The following is a 21,648-nucleotide window of genomic DNA, read 5'->3' as shown; positions in this document are numbered from 1 at the left end:
TGCCCGCCTCAGCTCCGCCTGCCCCGCTTTCCATCCCAGGTGCGGCCTCACTGCCCAGGGCAGCTCCACCTGCCCCGGCGCTCTCGCTCAATTTGTGTGCCCTGCTCCCACTGCCTGGCCCGCGGCCGCTCTGCCGCCCATGCTGGGCAAGATGGGGGTTGCTCTGTCCTGCCGCCTGCTCCGAGCTCACCGTGCCCACCGCACCCAGGGGGGGTCCCAGCCATCCCATCCCCGCCTGCCCTGCCCGTGCCACCTGCGCTGGGCACCGCCGCTGCTGCCGGGCTCTCCCACCTGCCTTTGCTCTGCCGGCAGCTGCCGGATCAGCCGCCATCAGCCATCTGGGGGCTGCCCACGCTCCGCCTCGGCCTCCACGGGAACATCCCCCTCTGCCGATTCCGGCAGCAGACCCTGCCCACACTCCCACCGAGCCTCGGCAGGGATATCCTCCCCTGACCCCATCCGGCTCTGAGTTACGTCCCCTTGGTAACCACAGCTCCGGCTGTTCAGGGAAACTCTCTCTCTCTACAGAAAGCACCTTATCAAAACACTAGGAGCGCAGTTAAAAGACAGCCCTCTCCAAATTCTTTCCCAAAACACGGGAGAAAGGCCATAGAAGGTAAAAAAGTGAAAGAGTTAGATGAAGGGATTGCTCTATTTCCGTTCACAGAGGTTCCCATGGGAGGGATGCGCTGCCCCGCCCCGCGGGAGCCACCAGCGCCCCTGCCGGCCGTGCCCGGAACTGCACCCAAGGGGAAAGCGCCGCAGCCCAAAGGCCGGGACTGGCTCCGGGCTCTGTTTGCTGTCAGTGCCGCAGCTGTTGGTGTTTGTTTGCTTTATTATACACACTAGTAAAGAACTGGTATTCCTATTCCCATATCTTTGCCTGAGAGCCCCTTCATTTCACTAGTCTAAAAATTAAGAGGGAGGAGGTTTGCATTCTCCATTCCAAGAGAGGCTTTTTCTGCCTTCCCGAGCAGACACCTCTCTTGTAAAGCAAGACAAGCACCCACAGGCACTGAGGGGGCTGCAGGAGGGGCACAAGAAGGCCCTGCAGCACTTGGGCACAAAGGCACAGCAGGTGAGTGCAAGAAGGGAGCAGCAAAAGGCCAAGCTGAAGGCAAAGGCCAGGGCACAGTTCCTACAGCCCCTGAGGGATCAACCCCAGGGCCCAAGGGGGCCCCAGCACCCAGGGCACAGCTCGGCCACAGGCACCTGGCAGAGGCATTGCCCTCCTCGGCAGGGGAGAGCCCACCCAAACAGCCCCTGGCAAGGAACCAGGGCTCCAGCTGCAGGGCACAAGGACACTGCAAGCACAGACAGCAGCACCCTCAGCACCAGCAAGTCCACCCCTTGATGGACATGGATTGCCAGGGCTGTCACAGCTCCCATCACACCAGGGACCCTCCACACTGCAGCCCTTGAGAACATTCAGGGTGGGTCTGCAGTGAGAGGAGGCATTTCCTGATGGACACAGGGGCCTCTCAATCCACTCTGAATCTCAGACCCCAAGGAGGGAAAAATGGCAAAAATGTCTTTCATTATTCAGGGGATAAGTGGGAAAGATGTGTGGTTTTATTTAAATAGTGTTAGCAGATGTGGGAGATGGGCTTGAAATGCATGAAGTTTTATTTGCTCCTAATTGTGATTATAATTTACTAGGAAGGGATTTGATCACTAAACACAGATGCAAATTAATATTATATAAAGTGATACATAGGCCAGTTCAGTTGCATCTCTGAGTCAAATGTCTGGCAAGGCCTACGATGAAGTGAATCCAGCAGAGTGGGCAGCCTCAGGGAAAGAGGGAAAATTAGATATGGAGCCTATACAAATTACTTTAAAGTAACCAGGACAAGCAATACCCTGTTCCAAGAGAGGGAAGGAAGGGCTCACAGCCTGGTATTGAGTCCCTGTTAAAGGCAGGGCTTTTGGAGCCAAGGATGTCTCCCTACAACACTCCTATCCTGCCACTCAACAAACTTTATGGATGGACACAAGGAGGAAACACAGAATTTTCAAGTGTTAAAATGAAGATTAACTGAGGCTGCTGGCCTGGGCCTTCCAGACAGGGTAAAAAAATTTGAATTATAGGTGGATGCTAAACAGGGTCTTTCCAGAGGAATTCTTGTGCTAAAATATTTAACCCTACAGAGGATATCCTATAGTTCAAGTCTGGCATCAAGTTAAAGCTCTGACAAATAAAAGCCTCTAAATGGATGAGCAGGGCTCGATTATTACAGTATGAAACTTGTTCAATGGCAGAGGAGGATTCAGAACTGAGGACAGGGCAAGGGTTTAACCCAGCCTTCTGTTTGAACAGCCTGGAGAGGGGCTGGCAAGGAACCCAGGACTGCACTCACGGGACACAGCTCCAGACCGAGGCTGGGACAGATTGATGATGGGACATTCCCTGGCCTGAGGGAGAAAATGTGTTTGTGGATGGCTCTGCAAGGGCAGCAGAAGGGAAAAGAGCTACAAGACAGGCTGTTATTAAGGAAGGGCAATCAGACACAGCGCAGGTCACCGCCCCATGCTCAGCTCAACCCGCGCAGCTCTGGGTGCCTGTGAGAGCCTGGCACTGAAATGCCCTGAGCAGGAAGGCTTCAATATCTTCTGCTGACACCATGGCACCTAACAGGGGGGCAAAAGCAATTCTCACTGCTTCAGCAACCACTGGAGCAGATATCAAGGCACATTCTCCCACAGCAAGCTAGGCTGGCACACAGCCTGCCCTGGCACTCTGCTGCTGCCAACACCCAGCCAGGACATCGGCTCCTGCCCAAGGAGTGCAAAGCAGCACCACTGGTGGCCAAGGGGCCCATGCCAAGTGTCCCTGAGGCCAGAAACAGCCGCCAGCACAGCTCCATAGGGGAAGACACCTCAGCCTGGCCTCAAGGGCTCTGAAGCCCCGGAGATTTGCACTTCCCGCCTGCAGCAGGAGGACGGGAGGCCGCCCCTGAGCCTGCCCTGAAGGCAACACAGCAGCAGCCAGGGCTCCACAGCGGGCCAAGCCCCTGCGCCTGCCCACAGATCCTCGCCTGGAATCCTCTGCAATCCTGGCCACCCTCCTCTGCCATCTCCAGCCACTGGGGCCAAGCCTTGCTGCCACTGCTGCAGCCCTGGCAGGAGAGAGTGGCCAAAAATGGGGAAAACCTGAAAGGCTACCAGAACAAATCCTACAACACCATGCACCATGCCCTGGGAATCCGAACCAATTCATACTAGGAGCCACAGAACCCATTTCTCATTTCAATGGCATCATTAGATTACAAGCTGTCCTCGGAATAACCAACCAGACAGCTCCAGCTCGTGACCTTCCTGCTGACCAATCCACTGAAATGAGGAACACAACACTGCACCATGGGATGGGATCAGATCATCTGTTAGCAAAAAAAAGAGGAATTTGTGGAAAATTAAATTACTCAAACTGCTGTTGGCAAAGAGATAACAAAGGAAAAGTGGTGAAAAAAAAAAACAACACCAGAAACAAAAAAGCATCTCATGTATTGGTCCAAACGGGAGAAGGATGGGAATGGGTCATGGTTTTGTGGCTCCCTGGCAGACCATGGGTTAAACGAATGCTGTTTCTCCTCTGATGTGCTGCAGCAACTCTCATCTTTTTACCGTGCTCCACACCTTGAGAGTGCAGCTCATTCAGCAGCTGAGCGAGGGGCCAGGGACTAGTAGATAAGGAAGTAACGCGTGAAACTACCAGCTTCAATAAATGTTACTAATTAACATGGATTTTGCTCACAGAAAGACCCGCTAAATTCCTGAATTACGAAAAAAATAAAAACTTAACAGAGCCATGAATATCGGCTGCTATACAAAAGTGGGGGTGAACATTAACAAGGACATGCAGTTGGGAAGTCTGAACCTTCCAAATACTTCAGCCAGTCGGCAAAGGGAGAGGGAGATGAGGCCGGAAAAATGAGGATCAAAAAGAGGCTGCTAACTACAACAATGGCAGAGAGCGCACGGCAAATGCCCCACGGCCTCTCCCTCTGCCCAACAATAAAGTCACTTTTACAGGACTCCTCTGTCTCCTCTGCGCACAGAAACCTCCGGCCACGGCAATTTCCCCGCACAGCCCCAGGCATGGGGCAGCCCCCTCTGTCCCAGCCACAGCAACCGGGCCGAGCCAGCGCTGCTCCAGCAGCGGCTCCTGCCAAGGCAGCAGCCGCAAGGAGACCGCGGGCAGCCGCTCCCGCAGCGCCCTCACGCCAGTGACAACACGGGCCGGACACGGCACAACGAACCCGCCCAAGGCCCCTGCCACCCCCGAGGCCCGCAGCCAGCCCCGAGCCCCCGCACAACCCAGCGCGGCTCCCACCCGCGCTGCGGCCGCCTCCGAGCTCCGCCGCCGCCTCACCGCACTCGAGCCACCGCCGCCACTCGCGGGCCCGCACACACGACAATGGCGCCGCTGGCCAGCCACAGCCGCCCTCAGCCCGCCACTGGGGCCCTGCTCCGCCCCGCTTCCACCAATCAGTGCGCCACAACCACGACTGACGGCACCATAGCCCAATCGCAGCCAGGGGCGGGCTCTGCACACGGCACAACCCAGCCCCACGCTCTCGGGGCCCCCCGGGCTGCGTGAGGGCAGAGCCGGAGCTGAGGAACAGCCCTGCAACGGGCCTGGGCCCGAGGGGGATTGAGCTGGAAACACAAACAAACTTCTCCGCAGCTCCCGCCATGGCTTTCTTGCCACTGCGGCTCCGGTGGCTCCGGCTCAGCGGGAAGCCCTGGACCCTCACTTCTCCTACCCCTAATTAGGAGCATCAGTGCATCACTTTGATTTCCCCCAAAAAGGGAAAACCGCCCCAAACCTCTGTGAATGAGTGGGGGATGGGAGAGTTTTATGACAGAAAACCCCAAAAACTCAGAGCAGGATAATGAGGAGTAAGTGAAGAGCCTTAAATCTAGGTTTCCCCCACGCCTCCCTCCTTCCAGCTGCACCTTCTACCCCGGCAGTGCCGCAGGCAGGGAATGGGGCCGGGCTCAGTTCATGCCCCGGGGCTTCTCCCTCTGCTCAGGGACAGGAGTCGTTCCCCTGCTGCACCCTGGGCTCTCTCCCACCAGAGACTTCTCCAGGAACTTCAAGCTGAGTCCATCCCATGGGGCACAGCCCCCTCCAAGTGCTGCAGCGTGGGTCAGCGTGCCCCGGGGTCAGTCCTGCCAGGACAGGCTGCTCCAGCGGGGCCCTCTGGCCACGGGATCACAGCCTCCTCTCAGGCATCGCAGTGCTCAGCGTGGCTGCTCCAGGGACTGCAGGGGGATCTCTGCAGGCCCGTGGATCTGCAGGGGGATCTCTGCAGTCCCATGGATCTGCAGGGGGATCTCTGCATCCTCGTGGATCTGCAGGGGGATCTCTGCAGCCCCTTGGATCTCTGCATCTGGCACCGCCAATTTTGGAGGCGCCAGGAATAGGCTGAGCTCTGTCTGAAGCTCTTCTCACATTCCCCACACCCTTCCCATCACAGGGAGGGTTTTAACTCCTCACAGATCCCCAGGCTGGGTTTGCAGCCCCTCCTCGTGTGGGATCTCTGGCGCTTTTCCTCCCCACTGGATTCCTGCGCCGTGCAGCCATTCCAAATGGCCTCTTCCACGAGGTTCTGTGGCAGGGATTTGTTCTCCCTGGTCTCTGTCCGCAGCTCAGTGCCTGGGGGAGGAAGGACAAGGAGAGGAAGAGACAGGGAGAAGGGAAAAGGAAAAGGCAGGAGGAGAGGAAGGAAGAAGAAGGAACAAGGGAGAAAGAGATGGGAAAGGAACGTGGATGGATGAAGGATAGAATGAGGAGAGGAAGGAGGGTGGACAAGGAGCAGATGGGATTTGCCTCCATGGCAGAGGGAAGGGGAAGGAGATCCCCCCAGTCCATCCCTGGCAGGATGGCGTTTTCAGTGAGGCTGTCCTGCAGCGATGCTGGGCTGGGAGATGGAGCAGCAGAGAGGGGAAAGGGGCAGTGATTCCTCCTGCCCTGCCTGGCTGTCCCAGCCTGGAGCGTCCTGGCGCTGCCCAGGCCCTTGGAGCGTCCGGCACTCCGGAGCCCGAAGCTCACGGCTGCTTTATAAAGCTGACAAAGTTGGCAGGATGGGTCTGGGTATGATCTGCAGCAAACTGGGTTTATTGGTACAGGAACAGGGGACACAGCTGAGCAGGGCCCAGGGACAAAGACAGGGTGCAAGCTGAGGGCACAGGGGGTTTTTACATGGGGTAGTGAGGGTGGAGCTGAGGGTCAGGGTCCAATGGATATGGGGGAAAATGGTGCAAAGGAGGGGTTAAGGGTCGGGTCGGCTAATGGGGAAACAGGGGCAGAGGAATGCAGTAAATTAGGGCCAATGGATGGACAGAGAGGGAGAACATTCTAAGGACTAACCAGAAATGGGTAACAGGGGGTGAACTAGGGTAATTAGGCCAATGGGCCAATGGAGTAACATAACTTCCCAGAAATCAGCATTTACTTGCAAAGGTCTATGGGAGAAGCAAGCTTCTCACCATAACCCTGAAATTTATTCTTCTTATTGGAGACCAGTCCCCCAAGGGTGGGAGATTGAGACTCCCATGGGCCTCCACACCAGTGCATCTTCCTTTTCCTCACAGCATCCTTCTCCTCCATCCAGACAAAGTTTAGGATTGACAAATCCTGGCTTTAGGGGAAGATCAAGGGGTGAGCATATTGGGTATTGTGACAAAGGAGCCTCACTCTTTACAATTTTTGAAAGTTTAATAAGGAATAATAAGGGACAAATCAGTAACAGCGCTGGGTGCTTGGCGATGGCCAGAGGCACACCGGTTAACCACAGCAACTCTTCTTGTCCAGTTTCTCCATTGTGTTGTTCAAATACATACTCATAATGATTATACACATTCAAACATTTCTTTGAACTTGTTTACATGTTCCAGAAATTCTTTAGGTTGGTTTGACCCCCAACTCACCGTGTTAGAGCACGTACAGGAATCGTGGATTGCTGTTTTGAGGGTTGTGTGTCACTCCCTCACAAGGGCCCCTGTTCTGTGGTTTCAGCGGGTGACAGTTATTGACAGTGGAAGGGTCAGGGGCAGGGGTCCTCATCACATCCCTTCCTTAAATGTTGTCTGACCATATAGAGGGTTTTAGCTATTTCCACAAGTACTTGAAATGAACATCAGCTATTTCACAAAAATCTCTGAAGTGTTATTGTCAGTTATTTACAAAAATAAAAGCATTAATTATTATTTCACAACTACAGCTACTTCTGCAAAAGTTAACATTCTAATGCACAACACATGGCATCCACTTTAATATTCTCCAAAGCCAAAACGATAATGTATGTTTTTCACACTGTCCACAAACTCAAATATCATCCAGAAATGATGTTCTGAGGATATGAGCTACACAGGGGCCAGGGCATTGGCCACAAAAAACTGACAAATTTTACTAGAGCAAAAGAAGTTAAAAGTGATTACAAACTGCACTCTATCAAAATTGTTGTGATTAAGCATATTTTGCAGAAGTCAATACATAATCCCAAAAGCCAACACTACCCAGTTATTTATAACAAACCCAGGGCAGGTTTTTCCCTTGCATGGAGCACTTGGGCCTTCCCCGGGCCCCTTCTGCCCTCGTGCAGAGCCGCTGGCATTTTCCAGCACACCCAGTTTGTAACCAAGAGCCGGGTGCAGCCGAGAAGGCTCCAAGCGCCTCCTTCCAGGCTGACTCTGCAGGTGCCGAGGCTGCTCTGGGCTCTGCCAGGGCTCTGCTGGGGCTCAGCTCTGGGCCAGGCTGGGCCCGCTCTCCCCTCACATTGCTCCGGGCAGCTGAGGCACAGCGGGAGGAGGAAGGGACACGGCAAGGCAGTTGAGGGTTAAGAGAGTTTTTATTCAAAAAACTGCCATAACAAACAGGCTGTCCTAACTACCATAAACCACCAGTGCTAACTACCATAACTAACTAGTTGTCCTAACTACTGGAACTGAAAGCTGTCCTCAAGGGCTTCATCTCCTCCACTGCTCCCTCAGTTGCTTCGCTGCAGTGATCAGAGGGGTCAGGAGAGAGGCTTGGCTGATGATAAAAATGGGGGCTGCCCAAAGGATAAAAAGGAAAGAAATGAACTGTTACTTTCCAGAGAGTCAAGTTCCTCCCAGGCTCTGTTGCAACAGGACAAAGGGAAATGGTTTGAAACTCAGGAGAGGGAAGCAGGCTCAGATTAGATCTAAGGAAGAATTTTTTAGCCAGCAGAGTGGGGAAACACTGACAGAAGGTGCCCAGAGATGTGGGAGGTGCCTCCTCCCTGGAAACATCCAAGCTCAGGTCAGGCAGGGCTCTGGGCCCCCTGAGCTGCTTGAAGATGTCCCTGCTCGCTGTGGGGCACCAGGCCCAGATGAGCTCCAAAGGAGCCTGCCAAGCCACAGCAGGCGAGGATTCTGCTTGCTCTGCGTGTGGAACGCAGCCAGACTGGAGACTGTCGCAGGGGCCCCCACAAGAAAAGCCCTCCCTGGCGCTGCTGCTTCCCCTGCAGCCCCTGGCCCTCAGCTGCAGCAGCTCCTGGGCAGCCCAGCGCCGCTCCTCGTCCGGCTCCAGGCTGCACTCGAGGCAGTCCCGCAGCAGAGCCGACAGGCGCCGGGGCTGCTGCAGCTGCGGGCTCCCGTTCTGCCGGATCAGAGCGCGAGCCTGCAGGGAAAGCAAACTCAGCGCTCTGCCAGCTCCCTTCACACCCACACGGGCTCACATCCACCCCGGGGCCTCAGCCCCAGCTCCAGGGGCACTTTCCTCCCTGCCACAGATGCTGCTCACAGCTCATTTTGCTATGCCAGCCAAAAAACCCAAACCCTGGGGCTGCCACAGCCACTGCAACATCCAAATGATCTCGCCTTGAGAGCCAGTTGCATTGGCTGACTCTGTCAGTAGGAACCTTCATCAGAAATAACACATTTTGCTTCTCCAAATGTGGGCACCAGCTTTACAGGCCATTTTCCAGAGTCAGTGTGGTCTGCCTGTGTTATTTCAGAGGATTCTTACATCAAGTGCATCTCAGCAGTGCCACTGACACTCAAGTAAATGCATTCCTGATGCCCCATCCCACAAACTGCCAGGCAAGAAACAAGAGGTTTGTGATGCTGAAAGCTCAGGCTTGGTGACACAGAGAAAGTAGCTTGGACTAGGAAAGAAATACTTTGGACTATGGGAATGTTAAACAATCATCTTTATGTTTTCAACAAGTTTCCCAGTGAGAAGAATCAGGGGGGAAATCATCTCACAAAACCATTTTAGAAACTTCTGCAGAAAACTTGTTGGGTTTGGGGCTGGGATGTGGGGTTGGTGTGGGGTTTTCTTGCAAGGTAACATTAGACCTGATGCACTTGCTTCACATTTTCCGGTCATCCTCACAGCCAGAAGAGCGGCAACAACATAAATCCCAAAGAAAATTGTTGCTAGAGATTGCAGAATCTTCGTCTGTGCTGAGGCTGGAGTGCTCTGGGAATTCCCTTCCCATGTGCAGAAACCTCCAGCTGCTGCTCCCAGTGCAGGGTCCCCCTGTGCTCACAGGCCTCTGCAGCCACTGCAGAATTTGCCTCTTACCATGGCCGCCGTTTCCCTGAAGTAAGGAGGTTCTCCTTCCACCATCTCGATGGTCACAGTGCCAAAGGCCCAGACGTCCACCTTGGGGCCATAAGGAGATCTGGTCACAACTTCTGGGGCCATCTGTCACAGACATCTTTTGTGAAAAATCCTTTCTTTAGGACTTTTCCCCCTTCTGGGAAGCTGAGGCCCCAGAAGAAGAATGTAAACAGTGGTGCTCTGCTGATGTGAAATGTAACAGGTGCACCTGTGATTGGCCCATGTTCCATGTTTACAATTAAGGGCCAATCAAGGACAAATCTTTCTCTGGGACAGATCAGAGAAAGCTCTGTTGTTATTCATTCCTATTCGATTCCTAGCATAGCAGCTTCTGAAACTTGTCTCTCTATTCCTTTTAGTATAGTCTTAATGTATTATATATCATAAAATAATAAATCCAGCCTTCTGATCATGAAGTTAAGCCCCTCATCTATCTCTTCACCCCTGAAGACCCTTGCAAAGCCTGGTAACAGCCATCCAGTGAGCAGTGCCCACCATGGAGCTGCGCTGGTCCTGCTCAGGGCTGAGCTGAGCGCAGAGGCCAAAATCAGCTGAGGACAGAAACAAACCCTGTCAAAGGCAGCTGGAATGAGGAAACCAAGCACCAAGATTCCCCACTCTCAGTCTGAGAGTGCAGTAGTGAAGTCAGCTGGAAAAGCTCTCAGGGCAGTAGCCAAGGGAAGATGGAACTGGACCCTTCAAGAAACCATTGAGGAAGGGGCAGGGGATGTGAGAGAGAAGAGGGGAAGGAGGCGGGAGGAGGAACGAGGAGGAGTGGGAGGAGCGACGGAACCGGGAGAGGAAAGGTGGGAGGAAGAGGAGGGGGAGATGAGGAGAGGAGCAGAAACAAGAAAAGTAGCGGGGACCCCCCGGCCTTCATAGAGGTGTCCACGGGGGGGCCAGGAAGATGTGGAACCCCCAGCCAGGTGTGGGGGTTCTGACCCCCACACGGGGGGCTCTGACCCTTGGGGTCACCCGGGATAATCCAGCGTGGATCCTCCCACGGGGAATGGAGATGGAGCAGCGCACGGAGCTCGTCCCGCACCGGGCACTGCGGGATCCGCGGGCAGCGACCCCTCCCCCCGGGCCCAGCCCCCACCCTTTGTCCCCCTCCCTTTGCTCAAATCCGTCCCATCGTCCGCCCCCAAACCCCTCCCCATCGTCCCCCCAATAAACGGCCCCGGGCCCAACTGGGAAGCTTTATTGGGAGCACTGGGAGCAGGCACTGGGCGGGGGCAAAGCGCCAGCGGGGCTGGGGGGGGACACGGGACCCCCCCAAAATCAGCGGAGCGGGGACGGAGCGGGGGGTCCCGGCCGGGCCCGAGCACACGGGGAAGGGCTGCGGCCGCCGCCGGCTCAGGAGCTCTGTGGGCACAGAAAAGGGGGGTGACACCGGGCTGGGGGCCCCGGCGGGAGCGCACACGCTCCGCCACGGCGGGGACGCCACCCCCGGCACCCGCCCTGACCTTCTTGCGCAGGGAGAAGCCGAGCCCCAGCGCCAGGAAGACCGAGCCCAAGACGAAGCCCCCAATCCCCATCAATATCTTGATGCGGGCGGCGTCCGGCGGCATCTCTGGGGGGTCCGCAGGGCTCAGCACCCCCAAAACCTCTCACCGAAACCGCGAGCCTCTCCCAGCGCCCCCTCCAGGCTCATTCCAGTCCCTCCCAGTCGCATCCAGCATCCTCCAAACCCCCTACCCTTTGCACCCAGCGCCCCCAAACTCCCTCCCAGGCACACCCAGTGCCCCCAGACTCCCTCCCAGTGCCCACCAGGACCCCCCCAGCCCCATCCCACCCTCCCCAGCATCCCCCAAATCCCTGCCCAGCCCTTGTCCAGCCCCCAGCCCCTCTCCCAGCTCCAGCCTGGCTCTCTCCAGCTCCCTCCCAGTGCCTCCCAGCACAGCCCAGTGGCTCCGCCAGCGCCCCCAGGGGCTCCCCCGTACCCCAGTGCCGCCTCAGGGGCTGCTCCAGGCTGACGTGCTCCACCTGGCAGCTGTAGCTGAGCCCGCGCCGGGGGGGGATTTCCAGCAGCACCAGCAGCTGGTAGGTCCAGTCCCCGTTGGGAACCACGTCGGTGGCCACCACGTGCTCCGAGAGCTCCTGCTGGCCCTGGAACCACCTCACCTGGATGGCAGCAGGGTAGAAATCCATCACGGAGCAGAGCAGGCGGCCGGGGCCGGGCTGGGAGCTCGAGGGGGGAACCAGCGAGATGGACACACTGGGGGGCACTGGGAGAGCAGAGAGAGAGAGCGGGGACACACTGGGATCAGCTGGGGGGCACTGGGAGAGAGAAGGGAGGGCTGGGAATGGACTGAAATGGACTCGGAGTGACAGGGAATGGATTGGGGAATGTGGTGGGAGGGACTGTGGATGGGCTCGGATGGATTGGGAATGTGCTCGGAGGGAGTGGGAGAGACTGGGAGGGAGTTGGGTGACACAGAGAGATGGGAAGGAATGGGGGAACTGGGAGAGAGGGTGGAGTTCTAAGAGTGAACTGTGAATGAACTGGGAAGAGACTGGGAATGGACTGGGAGAGACTGGGGAGGAACTGGGCATGGTCTTGGAGGGACTGGAATGGCACTGGGAGGGATCTTGGTGGCACTGGGAGGAACTAGGAATAAAGTGCGCGGCACTGGGAGGCCGAGTCCGGCGCGAGGCACTCCGTGCTGCGGGTCTGCCTGGCAACTGATGAGTCATGAACATGATACGATCTCATTGGTTGCAAAGCGTCAACTTTACGGGTCGCTGAAATGGACGCGCGGGGGGACACCGGCAGGGACTGGGAGGTTCTGGAGACCCCGGGGGTCGGCACAAGGAGGGCTGAGGGCTCTGGGCCGATGCCCAGGGAGATTTTGAGGGGCTCCAGGGTTACTGGCAGGGCAGGCCCCGAGGGGACGCACTCTCCCTCGTGCTCACCTCGGCGCTCCGTGATGAACGGGGTAAAATTCTTGTACCAGCACCGGCAGAACCAGTCAACCGCAGTCCGTCTGTCCTCCATGAATACCGCGTTGCTGTTCCAGCGCTTGGCCAACTTCTCCCCATAGCGGGTGAACCCCACAAAGTGCCCCACGTCGCTGTCGAACATTATGAACTGATCCCGGTTGTAGATGGATCTCTGGACGTACTTCACCTTCTCCGTGCCGTTAATGAAGTAACACTCGGACTTTGTCATCCTCTGGAACACCCCTGAGTGTGCAGGACACAGGTCAGGGGGTGCCAACCCACCACCCTCTCCCAGCATCCCCAGAGCTCCGGGCCCACCCCGGATCCCCACTCCGCACTACCTGCGCCCCTCGGCCGCCATGGGACCCTCCTGCCCGCGCTGCCGCTTCCTCTTTGCCGCCCTTCCCCCATTTCCTCTTCCACATCCTCTCCCCTCCCACCTCCGGCCGCCCCCCAAATCAATTTTGGGGTCCCATTTCCCGATTTTCCCACAAATTTCCCAATCCCCAGCCCCGTCCCGCTCAGATATGGTGTCCCACCTCCGCTTTTGCCCCTTCCCCACCCTCTCCCACAGCTCCCTCTCCTCCCCCCACACCTCAGGCCCTCCCGGTCTCCCTTAGGGGGTCCCCTCCTCCTCCCCCTCCATTCCAGGCTCCCCCCTTTGCCCCCTTTTCCCCCTTCTCCCCCCCGTCCCAGCGCCTCCCGCCCCCCGCTCACCCGAGAGCTCCGCGCCCGCAGCCGGGGGGGCTCCCAGCACCACCAGTGCCACCAGCAGGGCCCCAGCTGCCGCCCCTCGCCCCATGGCCGGGGCCGGGCAGGGAGCAGCAGCCCCAAAGCAGCCGCGCTGCGCTGGGAGCGCCAGTCCGGAGCAGGGCGGGCTCGGCAGCGCCGCGCGCTCTCATTGGCTGCCGCAGCTTCTGGGGAGCGATCGGCCACGGGCTCTGCCCGGCAACCGATGAGGCAATCCAACGTTCAGAGCTCTCATTAGCTAAGCAGCCTCCTGCCTGCGCTCCCATTGGCTGAGGCGTTTCCGGGACGCTGCAGCCCCGGGCTGGGGTTTTTTTGGCGAGGGGGAACCTTGGGGCGCTGGGCAGGTGGGAGCTCAGGTGAGCCCAGCAATGCGTGCCCAGGTGCGCGGCATCTCAGGGCTGCCCGTGGTGAGCGGTGTCCCTGGCCCGATGCCAGGCACCCCCAGAGCCGCTCTGTCCCTGGCCCCGCAGCCGCACAGGGACAGAAAATGGAGCCGAGGGTTCCTGCGTGGGGACAAGGACCGGGGGAGATGCCTCAGCAAATCCCACACGGGCACAACAGACCCGGCCTGGGAACACGGAGGGAATTTATTACCAACAGAATCAGCAGCACAAGGAGGAGGGGAAGAAATCTCTCCAACACCTTCCCCCTACCCAACACAGATCACCCAGAACAGGGGTCACCAGGGCTTTGCCCAACGGGGGTCACTGGGGATCAATCAGCGCGGATCCTCCCATGGGGGATGGAGCTGGAGCAGCGCACGAAGCTCTTCCCACACTCGGGACACTTGCAGGGCCTCTCCCTGGTGTGGAAGTGCTGGTGAGTGACGATCTCTGAATCCCACCTGAAGCTCTTCTGACACACCAAGAATTTCAAGGGCCCTTCCCCAGTGTGGATCTTGTGGTGCTTGCTGAGGTCGGAGGTCCCACTGAAGCTCTTCCCACATTCCCCACACTCCCAGGGCCTCTCCCCAGTGTGGATGTTCAGGTGTTCCATCAGGCTGGAGCTGGAGCTGAAACCCTTCCCACATTCCAAGCATTTGTGGGGCTTCTCCCTGCCATGAGGCTTCTCCACCAGCTCTGAGCTCTGGCTGCATCTCCGGCCGCCTTCCTGGCTCAGGGGGGCTCTTTCCTCCTCACCCCTCCCTGGGCTGGGTTTGCAGCCCCTCCTCGTGAGGGATCTCTGGGGCTTTTCCTCCTCCTCCATCTGGCCACAGCTTGGGAATGACAAACCCTGGTTTGGGGGAAACCAAGGTGGGAGCGCCTTGGAGTAGAGGCTCCTCCAGGCCAGGTCCATCTCTAGAACTCAGCAGGAGTCTTGTGTCCATGAAAATCTCCTCACATCAAGATTTAGCCCGAAAAAACTCTCCCAGGAGTTCCCTATTGCTCATCTCTCCACTTTTGGGGTTCCAGAAGTTTCCTTTCCTTGGGATCATGGGGGTCCAATGGCTCCAGGGGTTCTCCATTCTCCGGCGTCCTGCTTAGGGATGATCCAGGGGCTTTTGGGGGTCCATGGGGTCCCTTCTCCCCTGATGCTCTGCTTTGAGATCCCAGGGATCCCAGGGGTCCCTCCTCTCCAGGCTCCCCCCCTTTCCAGTCTGCCGGGGCCCCCCAGCTCTGGGATCGCCCCTCTCTGCTCTCCCCACTCTGGGGCTCCCAGGGGTTCCCCTCCTCTGCTCTCCCGGGGGTCCCCAGGACCAATGTCCTCCCCTGCCCATACTGGGAAATGGCTACGTGGGCCCCCAAAGATCCCCCAAGGGGCTCAGCTTTGGGCTCCTGCAAGATCCAAACCTACACACACAGAGAAAAAAACCTCACAGAGACACCAGATGATATTTGGGGCTCAAATCCACAACCTGTGAGCTCCAAACACACCCCAATAAGAAAACCCTCTCAGGGACCCCCCCGATGGATTTGGGACGGGCTCCCCCTCCCCGCTCACCTGCAGGACGAGCTGGGGGCGATGGTCCCGTGGCTGCAGCCACAGGGGGCACTGGAACCTCCTGTTCCTCCTTCTCCTGCTCCTGCTCCTGCTCTTCCTGCTCCTCCTTTTCCTCTCCCCCTCCTCCTCCTCCTCCTTCCTAATCCTACCTCCTCTCCAGTTCCTGCTTTCTGTGTATTTAGACTGGAGAACCTTGCTTGCATTTAGAACTAGAACAAAGATCCCAGATGGAACATGGCTTGCTGCTTTTAGTCAGAAGCATCAGTGACTAATGGTCACGTTTCCTTTGGTTCGGTGCCGTCCTTGTTCCTCCTCAGTGCTCAGGCTGGGCTGTGGGGTGTCCTTGTTTGCTGCATTTTCCGAGTTCCTCTTGCACCCTTCGGGCCATAGGCTGTGCCCTGGGAGGGTTCTTTGTGCTCCTTTGTGACACAGGAGAACCTTCCAGGCGGTTTCTGCGTGAGCTGCTGCTGGGATGGCACAGGAACAGCGCCACGTCCCCGTGGTGTTCCCGTTGCTGTGGGACACGGAGGCCTCAGTGCCCAGAGTGGCTCTGGGCTCGCTGCCGGAGGATCCTCCTGCCCGAGGCATTCTTAGCAGCCAGCCCAGCCCTGACGGGTGTCCTTCTGTGCTTGCAGGGCTACAGGCTGCAGACGTGTGCAGCGCAGCCAAAATGATGCAGCACGTGGCTGCTGCAGTTTGCACTCTGTACTCTGTGGCTTATTCGGGGTATTTTTTAACCCACTTGGCACGTAAGTCAAGGTTTTCCCTCAGTGCAGCATCTGTGGCTTTGGGCTTGCTGTGTGCTTTCTGTTCTTCCTCCGGAGCTGAGCTGACTTTGGAACCAAATTGCCATGAAGACAGCATTGCCTTGGGAGAGCTCCTGCCAGCAGCTGCAGCTGGAAAAGGGGGTGTCTGCAGCCAGCGGGGCGTGCACGGCATCTGCAATGAGCCCTGGGGGGTTCTGTTCCCTCAAGCAGGGAGTCTGTGCCAGCAGAGCCTGGAACTCCCTCCCTTTGCTGCTCCAGCCAAGAACTGACCCAGCCCAGTATTTTGTGCTGTTCTCTTGCTTGCTGTGGGAAGGGACTGTGGCTCCTGGAGGGATGCTGTGAAAGCAAAATGCTCTCTCGGGGTTGCCTTGCTCCGTGGCATTTCCCACCACTGGCAGTTTTTCTCCTAACAGCATCTGGTTCATGTTCCCTCTCCCGTTGCAGGGCACCTCATGTCTGGATTCCGAGCAGCTCCTCCTTCGGTGAGTGGGAAAGGAACCTTTGATATTTGGAATTGTGCAGCAAGGTGTGAGCTCGGCATGTGGCAGCCGAGTGCCAGCCTGGGGGGCTGAAGGAAAGTTCCTGTCAGTGCCTGCAGCAGCAGCAGCAGTAAAGGGATCCCCGGCAGTTTTCTCCTTTTCTGCTGAAGAGCTTTTGAAGAGCTGCAGGTCTGGTTTTGCAGGCAGAGGATTTCTTGCTGGCTTTAGCCATGGTGGAATATCAAATTCCCAACAATAAGTGGCAATGTTGATTTAAGCCCATTGTTAGTTGGAACAGCTCCAAACCCAATTTCTGCTTAGTGCAGCTGGATGTGCAGCTGAGGATAAATAAGGCGATAACTGAGATAGAACTTCCCGTCCCTCACGCTGCCGTCTGTCCACAGGGCACAAAAGCAGCACCAGCACCTCCTGGGGCTCCCTCAGCTTCCAAAGAGGAAGCCAAAGAGGAGGAAGACAGCAGTGAGCTTCCCGCTGCTCTGGGGGCCGATGGTGAACTTCCCTCAGTGCCGGGAGATGACAGTGAACTTCCCGCTGCTCTGGGAGACGAGGGCGAACATCCCGCGGTGTGGGAATGCAACGGCGAGGCTCCCGCGGGGTGGGACAAGGACAGGGGACATCTCCCGGCGTGGGACGAGGACGGTGGATGTGCCCTGGTGTGGGACCAGAATGGCCAAGCTCCCATGGAGTGGGATGAGGATGGAGGACATCTCCCAGTGTGGGATGAGGATGGAGGACATCCTGTGTCTTGGGAAGAGGAGAGTGGGAAGTGGACAGTGAGCATCCCTGGGCTTGGAAAGATGATAGAGAAGCTGCAGCATTTTGGGAAGAGGATGGAGAAGCTGCAGCGTTTTGGGAAGAGGGTGGAGAACCTCCCTCTGCTTGGGAAGAGGACAATGAAGCTCCCTCCGCTGTGGGATCCTGGGCTGAACATTCTGACAGCAGCACAGCCCTGCAGCCAGAGGGGAGAGGGGAGTGGTGCCTGATGCAGCTGAGTACGTCTGCTCTGTCCCTGGGTGCCCGAGCAGGTGCTGTGTGTGTGTCTGGGCATCGGCTGCACCCAGGGTTGCTCTGCAGCTGAATGTCACCGAGCCATTTATTGTCCTTCCCCAGCTGACACCAAGGGGCTCACGGCCCCAGGGAGCGGGGCTGGTTCTGGCTCTGCTGCAAGGCAGGCTCTCACTCTGGGAGGGAGCATCTTCCACATTTTTTCTTTCAGGGAACACCGTGAGCAAGGCGGAGCCTGCCCAGAAATACCTGGAAGTGGAGCAGATTGGCCAAGGGTAAGTGCACGGCAGCTGCTTCTGCACAAGCAGGGTTTGGGGTTGTGCTGGTGCAGGATCAAGTGAGGGGTCAGGAGAGCTCCAAGCACCTTCAGGCACTGGGCTACCATCCTGCTGTCTCTCAGTCCTGATCAGGATTGATAACTGTGGTCAGAAGGCGCCGTCAAAGGCCCCTGAGGCTGGCAGTGTCCTGCCTGCAGCAAGGAGCAGGACCTGGAAGATCTTCTGTCCCTGGAACTGGATTGCCTAAAAGAGCAACTCACCATCTGGTGACTGTCAGAAAACAGTTCTCAAGAAGATTTCTTTCAAATATTTTCCTTCAAAAAATATCCACTGGTCAGGATTACCAACCTAATGGTTTAGAAACAGAAACCACAGATGAACTAATAAGTGCTCTACTCTAGCACAGGTAGCAGACCCCATACATTCAGTAACAGACACAGAGTTGATGCACTCTGGGGGAAAATGCATCACCTGCCTGATGGCAGGGCCCTTGTGGAACCTGCAGGTCTCAGGCAGGAAATGGAAAAGGATGAAATGCATTCTTTTCCAGTTCTTTAGACACCTGTCCGGTTTTCGGATGTTTGGATGGCCTGGAAAGGCCCGGGGTGGCCCTGGGGCAGCCCACGCCTCAAAGGAACAGAAGAGGCTTCAGTTCCTCTCTCGGTCTCCGTGTTTACCAATTGTTTATCTAAAAGATTTTCCCTCGGCCCGACAGAGGTCCGCTCAGCAGCCAGCCATGAGCACACTCCCCTCCCCTCCGGGCGGTCACCTATCTTTATACCCAAAGTTGCGTATACAATATTTATCATTTTTCCCCAATACCTTTCACCCTTATTGCCCAGTGCACTTTTAGTAACAACCAATCTCAAAGTGCCACCATCACCACAGAAGATGGAGGAGAAGAAGAAGAAGAAGAAGGACAGGACACGCCCCAATTCCTCCATCTTACTTCTCTAAACCCCCCTGTACAGAAATCCTAAACCCTGTGTTTCACTCTCTAACTAACTAATCCCTTCACCATTCACCCCGGTGAAACCCTCCTATCCTCATACAGGTGTCGTCTCCCGTGTAGGATCAAAGTCCAGCCACCAGACACTTCTGGCAACATTCCAGGACTCCCGAGCCCCCCAAGGGTGGTCTCGGTGACTCGGCACCTCAGTCCTGAGGTGCTGAGATCCCACATCTCCCCCTTCTGTTTGCACCAAGAAAACCTCTTTTATTACCCGATTCATGGCGCGTTTTAAACATACAAATATACATGGGACGACAAGTATGAGGACTAGGAGAACTATCAAAACATAGAACCCTACCCTTAAAACTTCTCTCCAAATGAGAGAGATGTCAAAGAAATCTACCAGCTGATCGATCCATGATCCTGTGATCTCGCCAAGCTTATTTATGCTGTCTTTTATATTTTTAATACTTTCATGAATTGACTTTGAATGATCGGAGAGATTCATGCAGTACATCCCTTCAAACTCTTCACACCCATGTCCATGAGCGAGCAATAGATAATCGATTGCCGCTCTGTTTTGAAGAGTCGCCTGTCTTACACCACTAACGTCTTTTAACATGTCATCCAATGCGACAGACACAGATCGTGCATGTTTGCTCAACCAGCAACCCATGCGGTCGATCTGAGTCAAAGCCACCCCTGATGCTGTTTGAGGTGAGAAAATTGCTGTAGCAATACTTGCTTTCTTATCCCAAGAAAATACTTCGTCATTGCAATCTGCCGCATATTTTTCAATTGATCTTTTTCCTCTGTGCCTTTTCTCTCTTAGCATGTTCAAATCAGGCGACAGCATTGAAATTTCCCCAATGCTGCATGGACCTCCCGTGGCATTAGCAGGAATGCCGTGCCAAATTCTGTCCCCGCAAATTAAAAACAAACCCCGTGGCAATTGCACTGGGACTTGGATCGATCCTTCGGTAGTTTTCTCTGTATATTTACATCAAGCTGATGCATTCTTATAAAACTCATGAATGGGAGTCAAATCGATAGTTTTTGCCTTTGTGGCCTTCGGAGCTTCAAACTGCATGCAGAATTCCATTGTCATGGACCCAAAAATCTCCAATTCCTGAGGTTCTGTAGAAGCCACAGGAAGTAGATGTGTCCAAGCACACCACTCTTTCACAGGATCTTTAATGACCTGCGAAATGTTAACTGCGGAATGCCCTGGAACTGGCCATTCGTCCACTGGCAATCCAACCATGCATGCAGAAAATGGTTTTCCTGGCCTCGAATGTGTCAGGCAAATACTATCTAGATTCGCTGCTTGAGCTAAAGTCTCCCATACATTTTGCCTTGGCTGATTAACAGGTAAATCTTCTCCATTGCTTACTGCAATGAACGAAAGGATGATGCACATAAGCATCATGAAACTCATTATTTTGCTCTTATACAAAAATCCCCAAAGTCCTTAGTTTCTTTTTATTTCTCTTCGGAATCGTTCTTTCCGGTCTGAGTCTCGACTTCTGTCTGAGTACTCGTCTCTTTGTTTCTCGGATCAGCGTTCTCGCGTTCTCGCTTTCGGAATGGCTTCACGTGCTGCGCCGACACCCACTTTAGACCTCGATCTGTGGAGATACAAGCGAAACCCTTGCCCCAAGTGATTAGTTTGAAAGGGCCCTCTATTTGTCCTGTCTCTGGGTTTCTGATCAAAACTAAAGGGTTTTCCCTTAGCTTTGCCTGTGTGCTGTTTAGAAAATGTCTCACGATTGGTGGATTAGGTTCCGAGGATGAGCTATTTAGGAAATTCAACACATACAGTGCCTTGTTTAATTTCATGTGAGGTGTTGCCTCTGGTTCACCCCTTCTCTGTCTGTCCAGAAGGGATTTCAGGGTGTGATGTGTTCTTTCAATGATCGCTTGACCTGTGGGTGAATGTGGAATACCAAACGTGTGTCTGACACCCCATCTTGGGTGATACGTTGGACCATTATCTGTTTTTATCTCCTGAGGCACACCTAATGCTGCAAATGCTTGCAGAAAATGTCGGCAAGCATGGTCTGCTGTTTCCCCTGCATGTGCTGAAGCAAAGACTGCACCTGAGAATGTATCCACAGAAACATGAACATTTTTGAGCCTCCCAAAAGATGGATATTTCGTGACATCAGCTTGCCACAACTGAAGACTTTGCAGCCCCCGCGGATTGATGGCTCCGGTGGAAGAAGGTGGCTGCACAAACTGACAGTCTGGACAAGCACTAATGATCTCCCTCGCCTGACTCTTTGTGAGACGAAAGGACTCCATCAGCGCTTGCGCATTCTGATGAAAGAATGCATGACTTAACCTTGCCTGCTCAAAAATGTCCGGCAGTGTTTGCGAAATGGGCATTGTCAACCTGTCCGCTCGAGCATTTCCTTCCGCTAAAAATCCCGGAAGTGTCGTGTGTGCTCTAATGTGTGTGATAAAATACTCTCTTTCCCTGCTCTCTAGCAGTGTTTTCAAGCTCGTCAGATAGGAGTATAAAACCCCATTACTGACTTCTTTCAAGAGCGAACCTTCCAATCTCTTGACCACACCCGCAACATATGCGGAATATGTCACCAGATTGAGAGGTTGTTTGAACAACTGAAATGCTCGGACAACAGCTGCCAACTCCACAATTTGTGGAGAGCCCTGAACCATCCTCACGTCAGATTCCCAATCCCCTGTCGTTGAGTCTCTCCACGTGATCACTGACTTGTGTGTCTTCCCTGAGCCATCCGTGAACACTGTGATCCCGTCCAAAGGTTCTTCACTTATTCTTGGTTTTGTTTTATAGCATATTTGCGATTGCAGTATTCTATGTTGTGGAAAGTGGATTGTGCAAGTTCCTGGGAACGCTAACAATGCGATTAACAGGTCTTTCGATTGTTGC

At 55.4% G+C, this 21,648-nt stretch overlaps 1 protein-coding gene and 1 pseudogene across 1 annotated transcript; one reads left to right on the top strand and one right to left on the bottom strand.

Moving 5' to 3' along the window:
* The window catches only part of LOC141725778 (uncharacterized), a 349,911-nt pseudogene that overhangs the window by 224,136 nt on the left and 104,127 nt on the right, over positions 1 to 21,648 (top strand).
* LOC141725746 (DLA class II histocompatibility antigen, DR-1 beta chain-like) lies at positions 331 to 13,343 on the bottom strand. Its single transcript, XM_074529779.1, has 8 exons — positions 13,259 to 13,343; positions 12,515 to 12,784; positions 11,542 to 11,826; positions 11,065 to 11,171; positions 9,560 to 9,640; positions 8,541 to 8,650; positions 4,373 to 4,592; positions 331 to 522 (listed from the first exon to the last, which is right to left on the bottom strand). Exons 1-8 carry the CDS (start codon positions 13,341 to 13,343, stop codon positions 331 to 333), a joined length of 1,350 nt encoding a protein of 449 aa, XP_074385880.1.

Source organism: Zonotrichia albicollis, chromosome 31 (genome assembly GCF_047830755.1).
Source record: "Zonotrichia albicollis isolate bZonAlb1 chromosome 31, bZonAlb1.hap1, whole genome shotgun sequence".
NCBI lineage: Eukaryota > Metazoa > Chordata > Aves > Passeriformes > Passerellidae > Zonotrichia > Zonotrichia albicollis.
Note: the sequence above shows the minus strand (reverse complement) of the source record. Positions and strands in the feature narration are given on the sequence as shown.